Source organism: Polyodon spathula, chromosome 8 (genome assembly GCF_017654505.1).
Source record: "Polyodon spathula isolate WHYD16114869_AA chromosome 8, ASM1765450v1, whole genome shotgun sequence".
Classification (NCBI taxonomy): Eukaryota; Metazoa; Chordata; class Actinopteri; order Acipenseriformes; family Polyodontidae; genus Polyodon; species Polyodon spathula.
In genome coordinates this window covers 17,837,495-17,862,764 of record NC_054541.1, presented here as the reverse complement: position 1 = coordinate 17,862,764, position 25,270 = coordinate 17,837,495, and the positions used below count along the sequence as shown (strand labels likewise).

The 25,270-nt window shown below is 38.7% G+C and overlaps 1 protein-coding gene across 11 annotated transcripts in view; it reads left to right on the top strand.

Annotated features, from left to right (window-relative positions):
- The first annotated feature begins 14,211 nt into the window (after positions 1–14,211).
- LOC121319542 (serine/threonine-protein kinase WNK1-like) overlaps positions 14,212–25,270 on the top strand; it is a 136,222-nt gene continuing 125,163 nt past the window's right edge. For 8 of the 11 annotated variants that reach the window (XM_041257092.1, XM_041257087.1, XM_041257091.1 and 5 more), the window contains exons 1-2: positions 14,212–15,189; positions 16,842–18,078. In XM_041257092.1, coding sequence (XP_041113026.1) covers positions 17,245–18,078 — 834 coding nt within the window. In that variant the 5' untranslated portion in view covers positions 14,212–15,189; positions 16,842–17,244. Of the gene's footprint in view, positions 15,190–15,959; positions 16,070–16,246; positions 16,317–16,841; positions 18,079–25,270 lie in introns of those variants that run through there. The other 3 variants (XM_041257093.1, XM_041257084.1, XM_041257085.1) reach the window with 3 other exon arrangements.

Here is a 25,270-nt window from a genome sequence, read left to right as displayed (position 1 = left end):
AGTTTTGGCGAACTACATAGCAGTTTCCTATGTCCCTTCTAATGGGAAACCACAGACTTAAGGTAGTGTGGTCACTTTCATTGGGTATAACTGCCGTTACTAGACCTTTAAACCTTATAACAACATCGCATACTTTATACCGAATATATATATATATATATATATATATATATATATATATATATATATATATATATATATATATATATATATATATATATATATATATATACACACACACACACACACACGGATGAAGGCTATATTTGCATCCTGAGCCATTCGAAAAAAATGATAATACCACAGGAGTGCCATCAAAAAGTGATCATTCCTCTAGACGAAAATATACTTGAACTTTGACCCATTTGACTCCTCAAGACAATCACTTTCACATCAAACACAAAATGTCTCGTTTTCAATCAATCAACAACACCCTCAGTACAGAAATGTTCATTAATGATCAACAAAATGAGACTATATTAAAAAAATATATGTAAATCTGATACATTCGTATCTCAGAGAAACGACACAGAACGCCTGCACAGTACTGAAAAACAATATTTTTTAGTGTTCTTTAATATTAGCATCATACGGGTATTCATGTATTATAAAAAATAATAGACGGGCCTCTTCGGTGAGTTACAGGAAAACAATTCCATCTCGAGTTTCTGTGACAGTTTAGAAATGACTCGACCTTCGGTCTTGTAATTTATGACGTCACAGAAACCCTGGATGAAATTATTTTCCTGTAACTCACTGAAGCCCATCTATTATTCTATTTATAGATACAGTACTGGCACAAATTATGGTAACAATAAATGATTTATAGCAAGACTAGGGGTAGGGATTGTATTGTCCATTTTTCCTCACTCCGACACCGTACTTACTAAATATCGGTATCTCTGAATATATAATTGTCTCTTCTTTAAAAATATGCCACAGATTTTAATGAGCAATCCACCTCACAGATTCAGTGGTACTCTGAATATGATGTATTTATTAACAATGCTGAAGGACTGGGTGGAGCATTTGTTCTCTATTTTACCAACAACAAAAAAATCCTGAGTGGTCACTGCCAAGACTGGTACAATATTCACTGCAGTGTTGTCCTTGATCATATTTGGGGCACCACTTGTCGGCGATACTGTTAATTAAAATATCTCACATATTTTTAAAGAGGAGATGATTTTCTATTAGGGATACCAAAATATTTTGTGAGAAAGTAGTCTGAGATTATACAGCAACAAACTTCCCATGCTCAGTTGTATATCGAGGTAAAATTCTACTTGTGTCTTGCGCATTCAAATATTTAGTATATTTCTAAAGAGGTACCAGGGTTTTTGGTTAGTAAAGGGTCTGAATGAGGAAGAATGGGCACTACAATCCCCACCCCTAATCTTGATGTAAATTATTTGTTGTTGCCAGTACTGTGTGTGTGTGTGTGTGTGTGTGTGTGTGTGTGTGTGTGTGTGTGTGTGTGTGTGTGTGTGTGTATATGCTTCTTTTTTAGATGTTTCTTGATCAATTATTTTACTCGTCGTTTTCTACCCAATTTGATTGTAGATTCACCCCTGAAATCTACCTACCGATTAGGACTGAAGTCTCCGCTTGCCTGATTGGTCACCTGACCAATAGAGGTTGTTGTTGAGATGAGATTAACTATCCCCAGGCAATTTTCCTCTGTTACCTATGTGAGACCATTGCAGTGCTCCCTGTGGTCACCCAACCAAGATAGGCAACTCAACACAAATTAATTTTGAACCAGCAAGCACCCACTTGCATGACTCACTCTGCATTCCAAACTGCTTCATGGTGAGAAGCTCAAATTCCTTCTAAAATAATAACCTAAACTTTGACCTGTTGACCTTTAAGAGAAGATATTAGTAGCAGAGGTAGGGTGGAGTGTTCACAAATTGATTTTTTGTTGTAATTATTTTATAGACTATTGAAGCTCTCCAGCCATTAGGCCAGCGATCTGTAGGATTCTTGCAGATGTCCTTGTGATACAGAGTCTGGTGTCAGCTTGTCTTTTCTTCAGGGACGATAGCATTTCCAGTAATCAAATACATTTGCAGCGCTCAGGTTCCCACAATGGTGCTTTTAGCCACACAGAAATGGGTTTGTTTTATTAAACACATCACAGTTTCTTCCCTGTGTGGTTTCTTTCTGTTTTACTACTATTGCTGCTTTTTTGTTTTAAAGTAAAACTGTGCTTGATGGAGGCTGATTTTTTATGGTCTCTAGCAGTGATATTTGTGTTGGTTGTGTTCATTAGAAAGTGCAGGGGGTAAACCACCCATGAGAAAAAGCTTGGATGTTAACAAGTAAAACAGGAAGCATCTTTTTCTTAGTCCCAGCTAAACAGACCATACACTGTACTCATAGTTATGACCAAGTGCTTTGCATCACTCTATAGAACCAACACATGCAGCCTTCTATACAATTCACTAAGACATAACTAAAAATGAGTTATAGAATTATAATAAAACATATGTTCAATAAAACATATTGGTTGTTTATCTAAACTTAGTGGGGAATATTTTAACTCATTAAATATCAAATACATTTTTCTTTGAAAAAATCAGAACACAGGCTGAATTTATGTAATTTGATACATTACATTTAGAGTTTTGCAGTTAACAAAATTAGAGTAAGTTATAACAATATAGTTAAAGAGTCCGTTTAAATAAGAGGTAGATGCCATTTAAAAATGTTCTAAAAATTAAAAAGTAGCCTGTAATTAAATGAGGACAATGGCACTTAATGGGTTGGGTTAAGCCTAACTGCTCTCCTTTATTTCTTTATTAATCTGCCCCACCTTTATCACCAAGAAGTCTGCTGTTTTAAGTGGAGTTACTTTTCCAAGACCTCTTTAATTAAAAAAAAAAGTTATTAACACATATTTAAACATGGTAGTTGTTAAGACTGACCACTAGTATCCATTCAAAGTTCCACCCAAGTAAATATAGTGTTTCTATGAAATTTTGAATACAGTCAGCCCCACTTTATCGGGACACCTCGGGAGGAGTTAAAATATCCCGAATAAGCAGCTGTCACAATTAAACCAGAGGCATTTGAGATGACCTTAGTCACAATTTGTTTCTAAATGAAAAAAAAGAATGAAATCACATCACAGTATGATTAAAATGTTAAATACATATGTTAAAGGATAGCCAAAGTGAGGAGACTCAGAGACGGAAAGTGCAACAAATAAAATACTTTTAATTAAATAATAATTACCAAACAAAAAGGCACAATGGCTAAATAAACAAAACAATCACAAAACACTGTTACCAATAAATTCTAAACACTTCTCGCTCTTACAAACACTCCCAACCACTCCCTTTTATACAGGTGCTGAAGCTAATTGGGCAATTCACACCTCATCAGCTGCAGCACCTTTCACACATTTCTCACACAAACCCATTCACTCAGATCCACACAGCAGACTCACATCCACTTTATCACAAGGCACGACACTTGTGACGTTGACACTCCAACCTTCTTTGCAACAGCAGTCTGAGAACCCACAGGCAGCTTTCCCAGATAGATTTTGTGTGTGTGCTCCTAAGCAGTTTTTCAGCTACTCTGTTGTACTCCATACAGGGCAGAGCAACCATTCCCAAAGGAGGAGTGGGGGTAAATCATCTTCAATCATCTCAGCTGATGGTTGAAAGGTATAACACACATTCTTGACCTGTCCTAACGCCACTGATCAATTGGCTGCTCCTTGCCTATGCTAGCAAATCTTTCCAGCAAAAAAGCAGGAGCCAGGCTTATCAAAACATGCAGTGGTACTATATGTTTTTAAAAAATGAATGAGTTTTTTGTACTCCAAAGGAGAAAAAAACCCATTGCGAATACAGTAATATTGCTTTCAACAATCCTTCTTCAAGAAATGATATGCTTTTTAGCAGTACTGAAATATATCATCATTTTTAATTCACTGAGCAATACAACTGGACACAATTAAAGGTGCTGTCATCATCAATTCTCTACACAACACTATGCAAAATATCTCAAATATAAAATGCAGATTTCATTGCAGCCATCAGCTGCATAGATTACCTATTCAACAGAATGAGGCAACAAACAAGTGAGTACTAACTAACATACAGTAAGTTACTGTTTTAGTATCACTTTAGTGTCTTAACAAGTTCTTATATTTTAAGCAGTTAAGCAACCAGCTTGCTTTTGAAGTGGCACCCAACAATTGGATTTGGTGACCATTTTTTTTGGCCTAAGAGCCATTAGCTCCTAAATCAAAAAATTAGTCTGGAGCCCTGTCTAGACTGCTGGTTGACAAAAAAACCCCAGCAATTTCTAAATAAATAAATACTTCTTATTAAGTTAAGGTGTGTTGTTTCTTTCTGTAGCCAATAATTAGCTTTATATATGAATCCTAAGCAAAATTGCACTACATCCCACACTTTCGTCTTGACTTAAGTTTAGTAGCTTTGGTGCCTCTACAAAGTTTCTGAACTGAAAGCCATTTTGGCCTTGCCTTCTTGTTGCCAATATAGAGCCCTGTGATTGTGAATATGATTTGTGTATATTTTATAGAATACATGACAAAAACATACCACATACCTGATGCCTGCCAGTACAACTAGTTTGTGTTGCATGCTGCTCTCTGGCACACATACCGGGCCAAGGCCATTACAAAGGACTTGCAGGTTGAATCTTCTTCAGCATCCAGCTGTACCAGATAAGCTGCAGCTGTTGTTAATGTGTGTGTTCCCATGGTACTAAATGGTGTGAACGGGAGCCCTGTCCCATGAAGGAGGAGAGGAGAGAGGTCATGGGCCTTATATAAGGGAAGCACAGGAATGGCTTCGATGATCACTGAGGGTGTTGCTGCTGCCAAGTTGTGGGTTAACAGGTAAGAGGGAGTGTGTAATGACAATGTCTACTACATGTATAGTAGGCTACAACATGTTAAGGAAAAAAAATTCTCATCCAAGCAGTCACTCGGTTGAAACCACATGCTGGTCACTTTCCTTGGGGTGTGTCCTATAAGTCACACCACTCACAAAAATCCTTTCCCGAGGGCTCATCCAGTAAAAACGCTCTGCGCTCAGCCGACCGTGGACGAGAGTTCCCAAGAGGTGGCGCTCAATTGGCTGAGCGTCGGGGGCCAGGGTTTAAGTCAGCCAGGGTGTCCTCGGCTCACTGCACAACAGCAAGCCGTGTAGTCTGGTCGGACGCCTGCGGGCTTCCCTGTAAGTTGCTCAGAGCTGCGTTGTCCTCCGACGCTATAGCTCCTGGGTGGCTGCATGGTGAATCCACAGTGTGTAAAGAAGTGGGCGGCTGATGGCACACGCTTCGAAGGACAGTGTTCGTCTTCGCCGCTCCAGAGTCAGCGCAGGGTGGTAGCGGTGAGCTGAGCCTAAATAATAATTGGCATTTCAAATTGGGAGAAAATAACAAAAAATAATTGGCAATGACTAAATTAAAAAAAAAAAAAAAAAAATCCATTCCCATTGAGAACTAACTACTGCTAGCTACTCAATCTTGATGTCAACCTTATAAGCAGACCTTTGTAATGATCATATACTGCTGTATTTCAACTTTATTCAAATATATATTATATATATATATATATATATATATATATATATATATATATATATATATATATATATATGCATCCCGCATGTTTCGTACAAGGCGTTGTCATGGTGAATTCCAAATGTTTCCTCTGCTCTGTGATTGCTCCAAGACTCCAACAAACTCTTCACAGAGTACTCACATTCTCACTGCACTGAGTCACTTGAAAATACTGTATCCCAATTAAACAAAGTGACGTCCCAATTAAATGACATACGTAGCTTTGGGAAAAACTGTCTCCCAGAGCTGTATCCCATTTAAGCAGAAATCCTGATTATTAGTATCCCGATTAGGTGGCGCCAACTGTACACTTCACAATATGGGTACATTTACTAAACTGGGGATACACTGTACTTACACGTTCATTATTTGATGCAGTACATGTGCTGTGCACACATGGAGTTACCTTCCCCCTTTACAATCAAAGAATTGTGTGCTAAGTGCATGTAATAGTGCATTGGCCTTATAAAATTTTATCATAGTAAAAGCAAAGCGTAATACAACACAGTGAAAGCATGATAAAGCACAGGTAAGCATTGTAAAGCCCAAAGAATGGTAAAGTATATTTAAAAACATGGCAAACCATGGTAGATTATGGTACATAGTATAACCATGGGAAAAGCATGAAAAAAATGATAAATGACCATGCAAAGTTTATTGTGGTAAACTTTTATAACGTGTAATAACTGCAGTGAAACTGTATTTCATGTGTGTCCTTTCCTCAGACTGTAGTTGGGGTTTACTCAGATTCAGCAGCACATCCTTCTTCTTAGCAATGTAAATGCTTTCCACCAAATGGCACACTGCAAAAGAAAAGCAAGAACAATCTCTCAGGATCAGAAACATCACAGAGCTGCAGTATGTCTGCAGACTCATTCTGCAGGCTTGAGGCTGAGACCTGGTGCCACAGCCCATATGTTTACTGCTGGCTGGTATTCTGCGTTTCCTGTCGAGATGAACTCAGACCATGGTAGAATACTGCGCACAGGAAGTCTGAGGCTTAGACATACACCAGTCATGTTTCTTTAACTTCCTGTTTAACTACATGTGGGCATAGTTATGTCATATATACAATGAAATAAGAAAAAGAATCTGGTTGATAATAATACTATGGTTTGATAGTTTTAGTATTAATATATAAAGAGATTTATTTACTTTTTTTACTCATTGTTGGGCCACTATTTATATTTTTTACTGTAAATAAAAGTAATTTCTCTGTTTTTTTTCTGTGATCACCTTTCAATTATATTTTTCAGATGTACTTCGAGTTGAGACATGATTCTGAGAGCTCTTTTAGGATGTACTTCCAGTTGAGACATGATTCTGGGAGCTCTTTTAGGATGTACTTCGAGTTGAGACATGATTCTGGGAGCTCTTTTAGGATGTACTTCGAGTTGAGACATGATTCTGAGAGTTCTTTTAGGATGTACTTCGAGTTCAGACATGATTCTGAGAGCTCTTTTAGGATGTACTTCGAGTTGAGACATGATTCTGAGAGCTCTTTTAGGATGTACTTCGAGTTGAGACATGATTCTGAGAGCTCTTTTAGGATGTACTTCGAGTTGAGACATGATTCTGAGAGCTCTTTCAAGGCTGCCAGCATGCTTTAGCTTTTAAAAAGTTCTAAAAAGTGACAAAGTGAATCAACACAACAGTAACGCCACTTAGATATTTCATACCCATACAAATGTATCCATTAAACACTTGCTTTAAGCAAAGGCTTTGCAGCAAAATATGACATTTTTATTTCCATCATGTACAAGTACTTATGAGGGTCCTTAATAAAAAAAAAAAAAGAGCCCCTTATTCACTGATCGTGCCCGTCTGTCTATCTGCCCCACTATACATGATGAACAGAACTGCCTTGACTTTGCCAAACTTCACCAAACTTTGATCATATACTCCTAGCCTCATTTCAGATTGCATTTGGCTATAATCCCAAAAAACTTTCTACAACCATGTGTACCCATTCAGGTGCTGTGTATGTGCCATTCAGGGTGTCTTTTTACCTTTAGGAGATTGGACCGATTCAGACAGTAATGCACTTCACAGGGCTGCTTTTGAAAACAGCCTGTAACAAAGATTTTATTGAGAACCTAATGCCAAAATATTCCTTCTTTGGTGCTTCCCAGGCAAAACTGGGCTCAATTTTCAATTCAGGACTCAAATTAGAGTCGTGACACCATGGCAACACAGCTCAAATTAGTCATGACACCATGGCAACAAAGCTCAAATTAGAGTCGTGACACCATGGCAACACAGCTCAAAAGTACCTAGGGATTACTTGCTTTCACTGTGCTATGCTTTTACTATGGGAAACTTTTATAGAGGAAACTTTTTTGTAAATTTTCTTTTTTTGTCCCCTGCATTAGAGTAGCTGTGTTGTACAATCAGCTTTGCATTTCGAGCACATTGCATGAACTCTAGCATGACATCAGGCACCGGGGGCAATAATATAATGTGTTTATGATTTCACTACTCTTTTGTAATACTGACATGACAGTGGATTATAGACCAAAGAAATGTAGGTATGGGGTGATCTCATAATGCTTACTTTAAAATTATACTAATAATTTTACTGTTTTAAATGATGCAAATTGATAGCTTTTTCACTCCCTTTTGAAATTCATCATCATTTCCAAAGCATCTTTTAAATGCAATAGTGCAATGCAAACATCTTTGTTTGAAAGTAAGACATTTTAAGGAAATTCAGCTCTAAAAGTATGTATCTTAGTATTTTTACTGCCCCCTTATCATTTTGTGTGATATCATCGGGGGAGGTTCTTATTGCAATTTGTGGTGCCTCTGTGCGTATTTTCTATTTGTTGTATTATAATTTAAATGTATTGTTTAGTGTTTAAAACAAAAAGTTTGAAATTATTGTTATACAGCACGGATGGGGTTAAAATCTCCCATTAGGCTAAGGCTAACGCATAATGTGGCCATCTCCCAGTTAATCAAGTATTTACCAATTGGGAGATTGTTTACCTTTTGTTGCCTTATAACCTGGAATTAAAATGCATTAAAATATATATTTTTTCCATTTATCTACACATCCTACCCCACAACTTCGAAGTGAAAAAAATATTCTAGAAATTTGTAGAAAATTAATTAAAAATAAAAACTGAAATAGCTTGGTTGGATAAGTGTCCACCCCCCCTGTAATAGCAATCCTAAATTAGCTCAAGTTTAACCAATCGCCTTCAAAATCACACACCAAATTAAGTGGCCTCCACCTGTGTTAAATTGTAGTGATTCACATGATTTCAGGATAAATATTCAACAGTTCCTGTAGGTTCATTTCAAAACAAAGACTCAAACATGAGCACCAAGGCACTTTCAAAAGAACTCTGGGACAAAGTTGTTGAAAGGCACAGATCAGGGGATGGTATAAAAAAAAAATCAAAGGCCTTGAATATCCCTTGGAGCACGGTCAAGACGATTATTAAGAAGTGGAAGGTGTATGGCACCACCAAGAACCTACCTAGATCAGACCGTCCCTCCAAACTGGTTGACTGAGCAAGAAGGAGACTGATCAAAGAGGCTACCAAGAGGCCAATGGCAACTTTACAAGAGTCACAGGCTTTTATGGCCAAGACTGGTCAAAATGTGCATGTGACAACAATTCTTTAGCCATGTGGTAAAAAGTTTTGTGGTCTGACGAAACTAAAATTGAACTTTTTGGCTTAAATGCAAAGCGTTATGTTTGGCACAAATCCAACACAGCGCATCAACCAAAGAACACCATCCCTACTGTGAATCATGGTGGTAGCAGCATCATATTATGGGGATCATCGGCAGGGACTGGGGAAATTGAATGGATCAAAGTACAGAGAAGTCAATGAGGAAAACCTACTGCCCTCTGCAAAAAAACTGAAACTGGGACAGAAGTTCACCTTTCAGCATGACAACGACCCAAAACACACAGCCAAAGCTACACTGGAGTGACTTCAGTGGCCCAATCAGAGCCCCGACCTAAATCCAATCGAAAATTTGTGGCATGACTTGAAGATTGTTGCCCATCAACGCTCCCCAAGGAACTTGACAGAGCTTGAACAGTTTTGTAAAGAAGAATGGTCAAATATTGCCAAATCTAGGAGTGCAAAGTTGGTAGAGACCTATCCCAACAGACTTACAGCTGTAAATGCTGCCAAAGGTGCTTCCACCAAGTATTAACTCAGAGAGGTGGAGACTTATCCAATTATGATCTTTCAGTTTGTATTTCTCAATAAAAACTGTTTTTCCCCTTAACAGTGTGGAGTATGGTGTGAAGATAAGTGGAAAAAAAAAATCCTCATTTAAATGCATGACACTGAGGCACTGACACAACAAAATGTAAAAAAAGTTCAAGGGGGTGTAGACTTTCTATAGGCACTGTATATAAAAGTGAAGCAGCCTCTCCTGTGGGGTGGATGAGAGTTGGAGTGTTTGGAGAAAGGAGACAGAGACAGTAAGAGTTATACAACTAAAAACAATTGCTACTCATGCTGGCTTTAAACCAGCATGATACATGTTTTAATTAGTGTCCGCTTTGTTTTGGCCAACATCCCTTTTTGTTTGTGTTTAGTTCGCGGTTTCATTTAAACCTTTTATTATTAAAATCGGGCACATTTTTGTGACATCCCCGCAGTCTTTGTATGTGCCTGTATTTCCTGGTCTGTAACATCACCACCAAGCCCATCCGTGACACAGGTACTTCAATATCTCTTATTTTTTGAGAAGCCTGTGTTAAAGTGTTGTTACCTGAGTTCGGAAACTGCTCTTCAGTTCTAATTGCCTGATATACGTAACCTAGGCTAGAACAGCCAAAGTTTCGTTGTATTATTCTGTGAATTGTGCAAACAGAATCAGTCCAAAAAAATGTGGAAGCAAACGTCTCATCTCACCTTTTTGTTTTTCTTCTCTGGGTAACCAGGGTTTTAATTGAAACGAACACTATTTTAAAAGTCCCTTATTGTAACCAGATACACAATTCCATTCATTCTTGCCCAGTTTTCTGCAAATATGGGTGTGATTTGGTTTGGGCTGCTGAACCTGTTATTCATCAAATCGAACTGCATTAGAGTAGCTGTGTTGTACAATCAGCTTTGCATTTCGAGGACATTGCGTCAACTCTAGCATGACATCAGGCACCTGGGGCAATAATATCATATGTTTATGATTTCACTACTCTTTTGTAATAACGACATGACAGAATGGATTATAGTTTGCTTCTGGCAATGGCTAGCGTTTAAATTCCGTAAAAAATGTAAGAACACGTCTTTGTGCTCTACTTTATAAGGACATTTTAAGTAGTGAATACTTTAGCATCCAAAACTTAAAGAGTGAGTAATGGGGTTCCAAAAAATATACGTCTTTATACGTATTTATACTTCTCCACATGCTCCTACAACTTTTTAAACAACGTACCTGTGATTTTTCTTTTCATTGTTAACATCCTGACAACTTTGTACACTTATAAGTTTCTGTTTCAGAGTTCTTTTCAACTTTATTATTATTTATTATTATTATTATTATTATTATTACTTTTATTATTATTATTATTATTTATTATTATTATTATTATAGCTGACAGTGTAAGGATTATTTCCTACATTGCCAAACAGATAACACAGCAATAATGACCCATAGAACACAAAAGCCAGCGCACCTGTTGTAGCTTTTTCTTCGAAATGATCTTTCGGCAGTGATTTACGACATACCTCTGGTCTCAAATCTGAGTGCACTGGGAACCAGAGTTTAGACTCACGTGAAAGAGACTTTAACTGTGTACAACTTTCTCTAAAATTTGACATAATTTTCGACGACCTTATTAATAGTATATAGATATATATATATATATATATATATATATAATATATATATATATATGTACATATGTATAAAAATAACGCAGTACATAGATCTATGAGTATTGAAGCCTACTGTAATAAATGTTGGTGCCACTGTACACAAATGTTTGTCATTTCCCATTGAAAATAAGCAAAGTTTTTGTCGCAGGAGTTGGGAGGCGTGCTGTGGTGGATAAGACCTGCTCTTGTTGTGAGGACTCTTGTATCATTGCTGTCTAAACAAAAGTTCTTGACTTAGTCTGCAGCGCCAAGGCTTGTTTTATATACTCTGGGCCCTCAGGACACATGGGACCGCATTCTCAAAGCCTTTAGTCCATTCTTTAATTAACTCCTTTTTTTGAAAGGTGGAAAATCAACAGTAATATACAAAACTGAAAAACAAACAACTTGAAAGTGTTGAAGATCCCTCCAGTTACAGAATTGGATGTTTTAAACCAGATTTTTTTTTAAAGCCAATTGGCTCCTTTCAAAAGATATCAGTTAAAGACTGGAGTAAATGCCTTGAAAATATATGGAAAATCCATAAGAGGGGTTTAAAATAGATTAAAAAGGTTAAAGCTAGCTGGTAAGTGATTGGGAGGAAGTTGCTGAAGAGGTGAAGATAATTTCATAATCCAGGGGACCTAGGAAGTGCGAAATACTATAGAAAAGTAAGGCATATAGAGTTAGCTTAATCTACAGCTATGGCCAAAAGTTTAGCATCACCTAGAATTTTAGGAGCGAGACATAATTAAAAACAAACAAACAAACATAAAAAAACAATAATGACATAATTTAGATCTTTTATTTACATCATGTAATCAAAGAAACTACAAAATGATATTGCAAAAGTCTACTGGAAGCCTTAAAAGTACTACAGTTTTTCATGTTAGATTTTAAAATGGCACATTTTTCCATTTCTTTACAGCTTTTCGTTAAGTATATGAAAAACTATAAAGTGGTATGTAATTCAATGTTAACATAATATTATTCAGCAGATTTAATTCTACTAACGTGAGGACACTTCACAGTCAAGTTTATAATAAGCTTTAAAAAACAAATTGAATGTTGCCATTGCATTTGTGTACCTTGGAATCTAGCTGGTGACAAAGATACTGGAATAAAAAATATTTACTTTGTCAGTTGCATTGTCTCATTCATAGAATTTGAAATTGAAAATAAAAACCTATACTGCATCCAGTTAAAGAATGCCCGTAAGATCCTGACCTTTGATAACATTGTAGCGATCTTTGTTAACGCAGGCAGGCACATCACACCGGGCGATGCAATCCACACACAGGCAGAGGGCGGGCGTGAACCCGAGACCTTTCTCACTAAAGCATAGCGCCAATACCTCTGTACAAAAGAGCCGGCTCTTTCTCAAGGAGCGTATATTGGGCTCATCTCTTCATGTGTGATTACGTCACCTAACAACCCTGCTGCTGCCTTCCTCCGTGCACGCTACACTCTCCCCTGGCAACCTCAAGTCTGCCCTGGATTTGCTCACCAGGCTACAGTCCGACGAGTGCGTGCCGGGGTACCTGCATCCCACCTCTCACACCAATGTAATGATCTCGGTTAACGCAGGCAGACGCATCACACAGGGCGAGGCAGTCCACACACAGGTGGAGGGCGGGCACGAACCTGGGACCCTTTGTAGAGCTATGCTTTAGTGAGGTCTCGGGTTCGCACCCTGCATTAACCGAGATCACTACTATATATATATATATATATATATATATATATATATATATATATATATATATATATATATATATATATATGTTAAGGGTTTTTTTTGGACCATGTGAAAAAAATCACATCAATAAACACTCCTTTTTTATGTAGTCTGCAGTAGCTGTTTTTCTTGACCCATTCTCAAGCCTACAGCATAAATACATTTGAGGACTATAAACAAACTGGACTGTCAACAATACCACCTTTTATATAAAGCAAATACAATTGATAATAGTACAAACAGACACTAAGAAGTTATATAGTGTGACACTGAACACAAACTTAGGATACTGCAACAACTGTACTAATATTGAAAGCAGGTTAATATTCCGCCAAGTCAGCTAAATAATGTAGCCTACGTATTGTACAGAGATTTTCCAAAGAATATTTAGTACTTAAGTCTAGAACAGAGAGGGGTTTACTGTTGGAACCAGCATCTGCAACAGTTTCTCGTTATTAAGAATTCAGTTGCACTCAGTTTTAAAATAAATTACCCTGAACAACCGGAATTGTAATTCGTTAATTAGCTTCTAACGGTTGGCGTTTCCAAAAATCTTCTGAAGTTCTTTGGCGTCTCAGCGCGGGTTTCAGAAATGCACCACGGGAGCTGTAGTATTATGCCAACAGACAACAAGGACGAGTGGCTGTTCTTCAGGTAAAAAAAGACTACAAATCCGAAGAGCACATTGCCTGCCGCGCAGGCGTTGTATGAGCCTTTGCCCTCGCGTTAGCATTGAGGGGTGGGGAAAGTACTGACTCTTCTCGGTTTTGGAGCTTTAGTCGCCATTAGTATTGAGACAGAGCTAAAGTGCCTGTAAGGGGTAACGTCCATATTAAGAATAAAGTAATAAAATATAATTTGGTGATAATTGTGAGCAATCAAGCTAGTGTTTATTTTGTTATTTAAATATTGTCGTATTTTTTGTTTCATGTATAGAAATCGCAAACTCATTTTTGGAGCGCTAGGTATACAGATAGTAGAATAGCCATAATACAGTTTTTTTTTTTTTTTTTTTTTTTTTTTTTTTTAATATATATATTAATATTACATTAAAAGGCTATTTTTTATTACATGGATTGGAATCGTTTTTTTCTGCATTTGCAGGCAACAATGCCGCTGCATTACTAGAACCGCTTAATAGTATTATTCCTTATTATTTGAATTGTATTTCTAAATTAGTATGGATACATTACATTACATTGCAGTATTTGGAGGGAGAGTATTTTTAATTTGAAAGGGTGGAGGTGTTTTTCGTCATTCCCCTTCCGATATAAGGGTTTCTCTCCCAGACCCACTCTTCTCAGTATCCAGTAGCTAGCCGTGGGACAGTGAGTGAGGTTTATTACCCCGGAGCAAGGAAGAGCAGCCGACTATCGAGGCCAGGGGAAGGCCTTGTGACAAGCTAGCTTTCGAGGCTTGATCGTGGATGCATGACATCAAAATCCACCAGCACACGACTCGGTCATTAATCGTTATTATTTGTTTTGAAACCGAGTTAGTGTGTTAACCTCAAATAAATAAATAAATAAATAAGATAATGGAAGACGAAACGCAAGGGGGTTTGTTCTCAGCGGATAAGCAAATGTAAGATGTGGCTGCATTTTTTAAACTACAAGCTAAACTGAAAGATTGAAAGTAGAGCACGGAAGAGGGTTGCAGATGCGCATTGAAAAACTTTCCACCCGCAAGAGTATCTGTGTTGGCATAAGAAAAAATACATACGTTATCAGAAAGTTACGTTTTTTTCATTTGAACTGTTACGCTATCGATTTGGGGTTCTGCCCGGTCTGTGTTGGAAACATACCAAGTGTCCTGCCTCGCGATGGGAAGTATAAACTGAATCGGATTGGCTGCATTAAAAACAATTATCTTTTTTGATAAATGACTGTATAGGAAATCTGGAGCAAGACCGGCCTGTTCGGGGGCAGACAGATACATACATATTGTGTTATGTTGCCAGGTTTCGTTAATAATGAACGAGTTTGCAGAAGAATAAACGTCACATGAGAAGTAAGTATACTTTTTTGCCATGATTGTTATAAAAATGCCTGCATGTATGTAGCAATAACCTTTTTAAAATGTTTACTAGGTTTGGTCTTGTATGCATATATCGTAATTTGTGTATGAAAACGTGAAATTACTCGTAGAATGGATTGGGAAGGAGGGGAATACCAAATCAAACGTGTAAACACTGCACATAAGTTGAATATAACTTGTGTGGTGTTATGGCTAAGGGGCACCTCAATATAAACCTATAAAAATGTCTGAAGAAAATAATAGATCACATAATACAACTAGAAATTCTGATAGCATTTGCAATCTCAATTTCGTTCTTGATTGCCTTAGTGCAAGATAAGGCGCAGTGGTGTAGTATTTTTTGTGGTTCATTTGCGTAGTTACAACAGGAAACGACTCGTCTTTGTTTCTTTGGTTTTGTGGAGAAACTAATTTGTTCCCTCTATTTTCTTAATCGAGAATCTGAGACAGCAAGCCGCAGGCGCTAATCCTGCTTTAGGTAGGCCAAATAATCATCGGTGGCGGCAGCTGCTGAAAGACCCTGCGTAGCGTAAAGTACCCAGCAAGCTTCCGTTTTGCAATTCCCACACGGGGACACCAGAACACCGTCTTCCACACAGAGGTGCCAAAACATAAATAAAAAAAATTCCGAGACCAGCAGGGCTGCAGCCCCAGTTCTTTGGCATGACTGAAATACTGCATTATAAATTGAGCAGTCTGTGTCTGACTGGCGGTGTGAAGACGGCGACTTAATTGTAATTGTCAGCGCTGTGCTCTATCCGTGAAGTCTAGGTGCGCTTTATTTCACAGTTCACTTTGATTTTGAAAGGTTGAAATCTTCTGCAAAGTGATGTGTCCTATTGAAGTGACCTAGGTAGGCAACTTTAGATTTATTTCTTCCAAAAACTGGGATGAGAACATTAACAGCCATCATTGTTTTGGAATATTATTATATAGTATTTATGAATACTGGTTGGTGTTAAATACAAATTCTAACCTTTTACTTTGTTTGTGGAACACGACGTGCCTGCATTGACTGGGACAAGCTGCTGGAGATATATCCCTACAGTAAGCCTAAAATGTGTGAGACCCCAATCCATGGTTGGTTGACTCACACAGAGGTCAGTTTGAAATAGTTAGTGTGTGTTACCAATTTTGTTTCAGTTGTGTGTGTGATAACATGCTCAGCCAAGGACTGGAGAATAATAATTAAAAGTATATACTGTATATATTGCCAGGAGTTGAGTGGAAGTAATATAAAGATGAGAGAATGGTTAGTTGCTTGCAGATCTTGCAATTGAAGGGATTCTAAAAATAAAAAGTAAATTGAAAAAGTGTGGAATGAAGAAAACAGCCGTAGAGAGAATACTGCAAAGAAAGCAGCAATAATAGATACAGTAGCTTGCTACAAAGAGTTCTGCCTGTTTCTGGTTGGGATGACATGTAGTATTGGGCAGGATTCAAGTGAAGATTATCATTGACGGTTGAGAGGTTAAAAAAAAAATTAACGGAGCTAGCGATTCACTTCCAGTCACCCCTGGCCAGTATCACATACCAGATAACAAAGTACTCCATGTAATGCTTAGTGGAAATGAGAATCTAAATGTGAATGTGCAATTAAAGCTTTTTTTTTTTTTATCTTTCAGTAAACCTTTTCCGCCTGGATCAACTGTGGGATTACAAATACGTTTTTGCTGATCATCAATAAGCAAGAACGCCTCTCTAATCACACCCCGCTCTCTTGAATTTTTTTTTTCTGTAGCTCAATGACGGCTATCTTTGGTGCGTTGCAGAATGGATGGTGTGGTCTGGACTGTCCCGGTTTCTCAGTGTTTGCGACTCCTTTTCTGTGACTGCATTTTGTTCTTTTCAAACTACAAAAGAACACCTCCTGTCCAGGGCCCAGACCCTTTGCACTGTAATTGCATCCATTGTCCCTACTGAATTTCCAGGACAAACCTGTTTGGGGGTGGGGTTGTTAGCTGGAAAAGGGGAGTTTCTTGGAAGCGGTTTAGAATTATTTTTGTTCTTTTTTTATTAGACTTGTACATGCTAGCAAAAATGTCTGAACACTCAGACAAGATATCAACGTTCTTGGTGCCCCCTAAGAACGGGAACGGATCCTGTTCGGATACAACTGTGGGGGAGAGGTTGGGGGTGAACCTACTGAATAACAGACATGTAGAGGTGGAGTTACGAAAGCGGAGGCACACCATGGACAAGGACAGCAGAGCCGCGGAGCACCGCTTCTTCCGACGGAGTGTCATTTGCGACTCCAATGCCACGGCCCTGGACCTGCCCAGCAATGCTTGCATCCTCTCTTCCCCTCCTGAATCCGAAAGCTCCCTCTCGACTATCATTGTGGGGCCCGGCGAGCCCTCTGCGTTGGCCCCCCAGCCCGCAGAGGTGGCGCCAGTGGAGGAAGCCCCTGAGGTGTGCAATGAGACCAGCAGGCACACAGAAGAAGCAAGCATGCCTGTCCTGGTGGTTAGCGATGGGCAGTCGGTGGTGTTCACTCCTGCCAGAGGCAGTGACGCTTGTAACCATGTCGAGGAGTCTAAGGTCAATGCTGGGGATGGCGGTGCTGCAGGCAGCAGTGTTGTGGTTGGGAAACCGGACAAAGGGAAGGAAGTTCTGAAAGAGGGCGGGTTGGGATTGTCACGAGGGGAAGGGCAAGTGAAAACGGAGGCGGAGCTCCGGGAGGCAGCAGAGAAGAAGCAGCAGCAGGAGGACAATGAAGAGGTGGAGACCAAGGCGGTGGGGACGTCCCCCGATGGGCGCTTCCTCAAGTTTGACATCGAGATCGGCCAAGGATCCTTCAAAACCGTCTATAAGGGGTTGGATACCGAAACAACTGTGGAGGTGGCTTGGTGCGAGTTGCAGGTGAGGGACTTTGTTGTTTTTCTTTTAAACCTTAACCCTTCTATTGTTCCCACCAACATCTTGCTGTGTTATATAACCACAACCAAATTTGCCATCCATGCATGCACAGATAATATTCTTGCAAGTGGCTAAATTGAATAGTAGACACAAAGGGAACAGGTTGTAGTACCTAGTTAGAGCAAGAACCTCAAATCCCACCTTGTCAAACTTCTAACCATTGTCTTGGATAGTGAGACACATCAGCCTCACAGCGCTCCTTCCTTTCTAGTTTAGAGTTCTAATTTTAAGGCCCAGCTGTCAATGAGAATGTTTCAAGGAATTGAAGGAAACCTGAGATGCACACATACATAGGTATGCAGACTGATGGACCAGCTTCTGCTGCCTTCCTCTCTCAGCAGGTGGCAGTGTTCATGAATCTTGGGGTGGGAAAGGGGGATGAGAAGTTCAGAGTGGTACTTGAGGACAGGTTTTCTTTTTCTCGACACAGTCTCAGATTAAGTTAGAGCAACACCATTAAAGCAGCATCCTTAAGTGTTAAACTGGTTGGTTTGAATAGTCATGACTGTGGGGCGGAGCAAATTTGAGGAAGTGATGCTGATTTAATCACCAATGACAGGATCACCAGGTAGGACTGTCTTTTTGCTCTTGCAACACACAGCTTCTTTCACATAGCTGTGCTCTCAACAGCATGTTTGGGTGTGTCTAGGAGGGGTAAAAGGAGGCTATCATTTCATTTAAACCAAGAATTGCTACAATCTTAAATCTGGAAAGTTGATTTATGAAATAAGGTCTTGCTGGTCTACACAGATTTTAAGCAAATAATGGAATGTACCCAAGCACCGCTCAGTCCTGCCCAGTTCTTCTAGACTGATGGCCAGGATTGAGATGCACACTCTCCCTTGGTGTCTGCAACGTGCCTGACTGTATCGGTGACATTGTCCATCAGCTCTAACAAGCACCCTAAAAGAATAAAAGCAAATTAAAATCAGTCATGGTAAATCAGTGAGCTAATTCTCTGCTACAAGATTCTTTCTAACACAATTACTTAAGGAGTGCATGAAAAGTCATAGGAATTTTCCAGAAAAGAATTGCAAAACATGTTTTTGTTTTTTGAGAAAAAGGGCCTCCGTTTCTCATTCTGGCATTACATACCGAGCATCAAACTTATCACTATTATAACACATTTATTTTTGAAAAAAATAAGGTATTTAAATGATGGACATTGACAGAATGTTTTTGGTTTCTTACTTTATTTCCATTTTTGATATGTGGTACTACAATTACTTGCCTTGCAAGGTTGTTTCATGACAGCAACATCCTCCAGGTCAAATTCTGTTCATTTGGCTGCTCTAAAGGTTCGAACACGTATGGGAGAATTTCTTTTACATATTGACTCCCAAAGACGTGGAATTGTTTCCATCATAGTTTGAAGATGGAATTTGATAATCTCTCTATCTCTGGTTTTAAAGATCATATTTGGGGAATTTCTTAGAACCTCTTGCCAATGCTTCTCACTCAATCCACATTAACAAATGGATACCTGTCTTATTTATGCTATTCTATTTGGTTTCTGTATGCTGTTAAATTTGAATCGCACATGATTTTAATGTGTACTTTATAATTGCCTTTTGATTGATTGACAGGACCTATTTTATTTAAGGCCTTGGTCTCAGTGGGTTACTCTCTGGGTTAAATAAATAAATAGCTTCGTGGCACAGTTGGTTTCTGGACAGAAAGAAGGCACTGAAGGAGTGGGTGCAATTCCACTCTCCAGGTGAAATGACCTCAAAGCAACACTATCTTTAACTTAGTGTAGTATCAGATTTTAAAATTAAAATGTGCTAAACATGTGTTTCTTTCAAAACTGCACATTTGAGAGATTTGTAGCCAAAGGAAATGCATGATGGAGGAAATCGATGGGGTTATTATGTTGGCTTCAACCATTTTAAACAGGTCTGTCAACCAAATTCCAGTGCCCCTTGTTAGGAGCCATTGCATCCATTCCAGGGACTGAAACAAGACCCAATTGCACAGCATTTTGATCCATTTCTGGTTTTACATTGAGTTTAATAAGAAATCTCTGAGCTTGCTACCTATACACTGTGGCTAATCTACCTCTTAGTAAACCTGGAATTGGTGGCACTGCTCTGCAATAAGAGTCTTTTTTCCATCCCTGCAGTGGAATAATGCTTCTTTGTTAGATTAATTCCTGCCTGAACACCTGCTTCCATTGGCCAGAGTGCAGTGCAGTACTCTTGGTACTGATGAGGGAAAGGATGTGGGATCAGAGCTGATTCCATTGCTCATAGCTAGTAGCTGCTGCTGGGGTTGTGTAGCCAGTAATGAGGCCAGGTTGAATTTGTGCTGAAGACTGCTGTAGAAGCTGGTGAGAAGAGTGAGTCTGGCCAGCAGTTGGGCAATGGCATTTTGCTAGGATCTGTATTGAGAGCTCTAGATATCATGCACATTTTTACCATTGGAACCTGGAATTGTTATGTCGGTGTAAGTCCTAGAGACCCCTCCCTCCACTTTAAACCATGAGCTAATGCTACTGTTAATGTGGGAAAATCGATAGGTCTGTAGCTAGTAACTTCTGCCATTGCAGGCTTCTCCACACTGTGATCAAAAAGGCACATGCATTCAATAAATATAACATTTGTCAATATAGTAAGCATTTGCTTGTTCTGTGCATTTTCAATGTATAGAGACGTTCAAATGGTGAGGCTTCAGTCTATGTAAGCCGCAAATGCAATATTAAAAAAAAAAAAACTATTTCAGTAGAGTTTAAAAAAATAAACTGATAATATTGGAACAACAATATTTGTACATACGTGGAATTCTGGGATAGTTTTATAAATACTAAAATGTCCTCACAGTTTAGACTTTTGTATGAAAGAGAGCAAGGCCTTATTGCTATTCCAGTTTGTTTACATCCCCCAAAGTCACTAAAACACTGAGCCATGCTAATGCCATTACTTACAGCAGACTATCTGCATTTTAAACTGCTGTTACACAACATTGTACAGGAAAGGTCAGTTGGCTTTATTCTTTAGGTCCTACAGCTTAGAATGTCATACCTTTTGCAGGTGTTTTAATTAGATGAATTTGAAATACTGATGCAAGCTTGTATCCCCTACTAAACACATTGGTGTTCTACAGTACAGCCTAAGCTTCATAACAGCTCTGTAGAGCATAACAGGACTTCTTTTGTAAATATGATGTTCCCCACAACACAGGTTTTATTGTCTTGATTATAAGATACAGATTTTACTGGAGTTACCCCCAGACAACTCTCAAATCTGGCAGTCTGTAATTGTTAGGACTTCTGGGATGAGAAGTGGCATCTGTGCTGGAACTGCAGCACCACTCTGAGTTTTAGACAGAGCAGGGAGGAGTGTTAAATCATCAGTCGTCTCAGTTCTTTTGGTGCCTTTGTGTAAACAGCCATTCATAGGAACCCAAACCATTACTTTTTACTGTCTATTATAGTCTTACATTTTTTTAGTGTGCTTAATAATAGTCTTAAAAAAATAAAAAATAAAACATTTGGATGTGAATATACAGCCACAGACTGCATGTTAGTTTTTGACCAGCATCTCTTAGTAATGACTACGCCAAAGTCAGACAAGTCATTAAAGTCTTGAATCAGGCTGCTGTTTTTTGATAGCCACACACACAGTCACACCTGGATCGATAAAGATAACGATATATTTATAGTAATGATTTATTCTTAATTTTAAAGCAAAAAAAAATAACAGCAACTACAATATGCAGACTGACATGTCTTTATGGAGCATAAAAAGATTCCTTATGCTAGAAGTAGTTTTCCGATGTGATGTTCTGCGGTGGAACAGTGGAGGGTAGTCTTCTTTAAGTCTTCTTAAAAATTGTTATCGTTCCAGGTGTGACCGGGGCTTAAGTCATTTAAAATAATAAATGTAGCGCTTCTATGGGCATGAAGATTTGCTTAAAATGGCGGTTTCATTGTACCAAGAAAAGAAACTATATTGTATTGTACTTTTTTTTTTTTTTTATCCCAGTAATTGTTAAAACCTGTGAGCTTGAAGGAAGTGTCTTATTTAACAAGTGTGCAGGGCTAAGCCAGGCGTTCCACTCTGTGTTGTGGTCCCATGCAATTACCAGCTAAAAAAGCAAACAAACCTTCCGTCTGACTACTATGCAGATGTATTCTGGCTTGCTTCACAAGTGCACAGTGTCTCTTTAAATCTTATGTGACTAATAACACAGCTCAGACTGACAGGATCTAGATAGCTGGATCCGCTAATGAATTGCCTCTTTCTTTAAAAGTTTTTTCTTTTGTTGTTTTCTTCAGTTGCTTGTGTTGCCCAAGCTACCTACCCTTGGTCATTTCACCAAATTGTGTGGCTTTATACAGGTTAGAAATTAGAACTGGCCTGGAAACGCTAATACATTTCAGTACCAGTTTAGGTGTACTGGGTACCTGGCATTTCAGCAAACAGATCCCTAAATATGCTATTGGTTGGTTAAATGTTTTTTGGGAGCGCTAGTCGGGAGCACAAGGTAATTTCTCTTGTAGAGTATTGAGAGAATGCTCCCCCCTGAAACAATGCTGATGCTCTGATTGAAATGAGTGTTGTAATCTGGAAACTGAGCAATAGACATCACAGGGCACAACACTGGCAACCCTGCCGGGGAATCTGTAGCACTAAGTCACCTGGAAACTACCTGTCAATCTGTCCACATTTAGATCATTCCTTTGGTGTTTTAAGAAAGTTTGTATTCTTCCTTTGCGCAGCAGGACAACTCTCAACAAGGAACCAATGAATGTGTTTACAGTAAACCTCATCCTACCATAGCTGTGATCAGTTCAGAGCAGATTTGGCAGAGTCTGATTTGTTCACACCCCTGGTAATTGAAGTGATCAGAGGATTGCAAAGTCTAAGTTTCTTAGTAAGTTTATTTGTAAGTGTTACTGTAATATCTAACCCTTGCATTTTATGTTTTGTTTTAAGGGTGTTCATGTTTAAACGGAATACATACAGTACGTCTTAATATTTTACTAAACACTGAACTGAAAAGATACTCGAGCCTCTAACTTTCATTGTTTTCTAAAAGTTTCTTTTAATAGCGCCTTGATGTATTGTAAACCACAGTATTCAATTACTGTGGTTTACAATTCATCAAGACATACAAGTAAAATATAAAAATGGCAATTTACAGTAATGCTAAATCAATTTTTCTTTGAAAATGTGTATGATAGTTGGACTGGTATAGAAAGGATTATGCAAAAGGTTTTAAAAAACAAGAATTTGAAGAGAAGATGTACAGCCTTTGTATGTTTGTTTTGTATTCTCTGATTCATAACTCTGCGATCAAATGAAGGGGAAGAACCGTTAAAGTCCTTTGTTTAACAAAAAATAAATAAATAAAACCACTGAAGTCTCTCTGGAAAATCGATAAGAGTTTCAGTAAAATTGTGACAGGAAGTGCCGAGAGCAGAAAGTAACCGCAGCTGACTGACAGACAATGCAGTCATCAGTATTTCCCTTTGTTTGTTTATTGTTAAAATTCCTTTGGAACAAAATTATTGCATTTGCTTTATAAGTTATAGGCAGGTGCTGGGATCAAGAACCTACCACCAAAGACTACCATGGGATTCTCATTTTAGAAATCATGCAGCACCCATTTAAATTAATACATAGGCTGAGGCGCTGGCTGTTGTCTTACGTAGTGCGGCACCAAATTGCATTTCTCTTAACTGCTATCCCCATTGTCAGTCACCAGTCCTTAGACATGTCACACTTACAGGAAATGCATGTACCTATCAGTGGGGTACATATACTGTAGTGGACATTAAATTGTTCTTTAGTGTTGGGGGGGGGGGGGGGGGGGGGGGGGGGGGGGTCGTCCATGATGTCATTCTGGGTATGAAATTAACAGAATTTAAATATGCAGAGGGTGATCTTACATTATTCTCCGTCTCTTCTTGGTCTAGTCACAAACTCCCCCACTGACAAAAGAATGCTTTTAGAAAGGGTTGTAAACTAACTGCTTGACAAGTATTTTATCTATAACTATCACTGAATGAATCAATTAGGCGCCAGCAGTATCTTGCAGAAGGCAACTTCCAGACTGTTTTAATTATGCCTTGATACTCAAAACAGTGACCAGACCATCTCATAAATCTGGCCGACGGGGCGGAATAGCGGACCAATGAAGAAAAATGGGCTGTCTCTGAATGAGAACAACCAATGAGAAACACCCCACGTGGACTTGAAGCCCACCCCACGTGGACTTGGGCACTAACCAATCAATCACAGGGTTGAAGAAAGAATCACAAAAAGCCGCTGACTTTCGAAGAGTGCTGCGGCTGCCTAAGTGTGCTTTTTGAAAAATGAAAGGTGCTCGCAGTGTCTGTCCGTTAGAAGTGGCTTGGAGCTCTGAAGAATGAAATGGAAGCTAAACTGCTCTGAAGAAAGTTGCAGAACCATGAGAGCATAAGTGCTTGAATTCACGGAATGCAGGAAGAACCAATGTTATGGATAATGGCTAAAATCATCTTCTGTGGAAGGGCCCTGCCGTCCGTCCTACAAGACTGGATCAGTAATGGGATACTGCATTAATCGGAAAGCACGTCTTTGTTTCCATGTAGCTGCACGAAACGAACTGACGCAAAGCCAACAGTTATATTTTTTTGAAGATTCTGAGAGAATCGCCACAAGAACACTTATACAAACTATATAACTTTTCAATTGCAATGCATTAGCTGAACTGAGTTACATCTGATCAACGGAACTATTCCCAGTTGGAAAACTGTCGATAATGTTGCAAGCCTTGGAGATCAACAAGCTGATCTCCATTTGAAAATAACTATTTTTTTATTGCGAGCCTGTACGATGCGTACAGCAAAGTGCCTTTTCCATTGGAACTTTGGATCGACAGCTACAGTGTTCATCAACACAGACTTGACTTCTGTATATGGAAATTGATAAATATTCAGCATATCTAATATTAATTACTTTGACTCGAAAGTAACTGAAGCAAATCCTATCAAGTGGAAACTGTGATAGGAATAGAATATAACTTCCTGTTTTAGAGTGTAAGAAATGTATTATGTTTGTTGAAATGTGCAACTCGGAGGAGTTGCCTCGTAAATGCACAGAATTTGATCATTGCCCTGTTTGAGTTAATTTGAATATATAATCAACTG